The sequence below is a fragment of the Ciona intestinalis genome, unplaced genomic scaffold (genome assembly GCF_000224145.3).
Source record: "Ciona intestinalis unplaced genomic scaffold, KH HT000961.1, whole genome shotgun sequence".
In the NCBI taxonomy this organism is placed as follows: Eukaryota; Metazoa; Chordata; class Ascidiacea; order Phlebobranchia; family Cionidae; genus Ciona; species Ciona intestinalis.
In genome coordinates this window covers 2,680-4,625 of record NW_004191282.1, presented here as the reverse complement: position 1 = coordinate 4,625, position 1,946 = coordinate 2,680, and the positions used below count along the sequence as shown (strand labels likewise).

Below are 1,946 nucleotides of genomic sequence, written 5' to 3'. Positions count from 1 at the left end.
TATCTTGACAGTGAGCATGAGGTGTATGTATAAACTATGTGTGTCTGGTGTATAAGAAGACGCTCATGTTATAATTTGACAGTGAGCATGAGGTGTATGAATACACCATGTGTGTCTGGTGTATAAGGAGACACCCATGTTATAACTCAACAGTGAGCATGAGGTGTATGAATACACCATGTGTGTCTGGTGTATAAGAAGACGCTTATGTTATAACTTGACAGTGAGCATGAGGTGTATGAATAAACTATGTGTGTCTGGTGTATAAGAAGACGCTCATGTTATAATTAGACAGTGAGCATGAGGTGTATGAATACACCATGTGTGTCTGGTGTATAAGGAGACACCCATGTTATAACTCAACAGTGAGCATGAGGTGTATGAATACACCATGTGTGTCTGGTGTATAAGAAGACACCCATGTTATATCTTGACAGTGAGCATGAAGTGTATGAATACACCATGTGTGTCTGGTGTATAAGAAGACACCCATGTTATAACTTGACAGTGAGCATGAGGTGTATGAATACACCATGTGTGTCTGGTGTATAAGAAAACACCCATGTTATAACTTGACAGTGAGCATGAAGTGTATGAATACACCATGTGTGTCTGGTGTATAAGAAGACACCCATGTTATAACTCAACAGTGGGCATGAGGTGTATGAATACACCATGTGTGTCTGTGTATAAAAGTATAAGAAGACACTCATGTTACAACTTGACAGTGAGCATGAGGTGTATGAATATGATGTATAAAAATATATATAAGCCTAGCCTAGTATATAAGAAGACACCCATGGTATAACTCAACAGTAAACATGAGGTGTATGAATATACCGTGTGTGCCAAACAAGTAACTCCTATATACCTTTATAAAGTCAGATGGCAGTTGATCTGTTGCTTTTGTAGCTAGTTGTATATGAAAGCCACGTGATATAGTATAAGCACTTTTCAATGGTAGCCCATGTTTGTCACCAAGCTGTGCTATTAGCTCTGTAGACAAGTTTGGAACAGTTTTATACAGTACTGTGGCCATATATACTTCATGCTCGCTGTAACTGACATTATCCTCGCGTGGCCGGAAACAACGGATAATATAACACAGGTGTTTATACACCTGGTGCCAGCTTACGAGTTACCATGTATGGTACTTTGTGGGTGAATATATGACATTACACTTATGACTATCACACATAAGGCCTATACTATATCTTATTCACTTACCATTTATATCTTCAATTAGTTCAGTATATGTGATCCTTGAAAGGTCTAATACGCCATGTAGTCCCTGCTTTACCGCGAAACAACGTTGGGTTTTCATATTTAAATGCCCCTTAGTGTATCTTGCATCTTCATGTATAGTTCGGTTTATTATATCAACGATACAACCTGAAAAATGCAAGATAAATTAGAGCGGGTAAAACGGGACACATTTTCAGTCTTTTATAGTTCGTTTTATAGTAAACAAAGAATATTTACAGAAATATACAATTTACTATAGTAGAGTGGGGTAAGATAGTCTATGTTTTCATTCTGTTTTATCATTCGTTTAGTAGTAAATAAAGAATATTTACAGAATCATGCAATTTACTTAAGGCCCAAGGATACTGCGTCCACAATAGTAGCAGCAACGAGCCTTGAACCTGTTACATCTGGTTTTATAGACAGGCAGTCAAAAGTGAAAGTGATGAATAGTTCTTAAATTCTTTAAATAAATGTTGTATAAATAAAAAAAATTATATAATTTAAAATAGACATTAACATACTGAACTATAAAGTAGTAAATTAGTTTTTAAATTACTTAAATAAATATTGTATTAAAATATAAGGTAGAGACTGACGTACCGTATCTAGCATCTTGTAATGAAACCTTATATGCAACAAATAATTCACATTTTGCGTGGGATAATACGTCCTATTAAGTAAAAAAACAGAACATTTTT

The 1,946-nt window shown here is 35.4% G+C and overlaps 1 protein-coding gene across 1 annotated transcript in view; it reads right to left on the bottom strand.

Annotated features, from left to right (window-relative positions):
* Positions 1–871: 871 nt before the first annotated feature.
* LOC100182917 (mutS protein homolog 4) overlaps positions 872–1,946 on the bottom strand; it is a gene marked incomplete at its 3' end in the record, with an annotated part of 3,747 nt that continues 2,672 nt past the window's right edge. The window contains exons 5-6 of the mRNA XM_002124063.2: positions 1,228–1,392; positions 872–996 (exon numbers count right to left, since the gene is read on the bottom strand). Coding sequence (XP_002124099.2) covers positions 872–996; positions 1,228–1,392 — 290 coding nt within the window. The remainder of the gene's footprint in view (positions 997–1,227; positions 1,393–1,946) is intronic.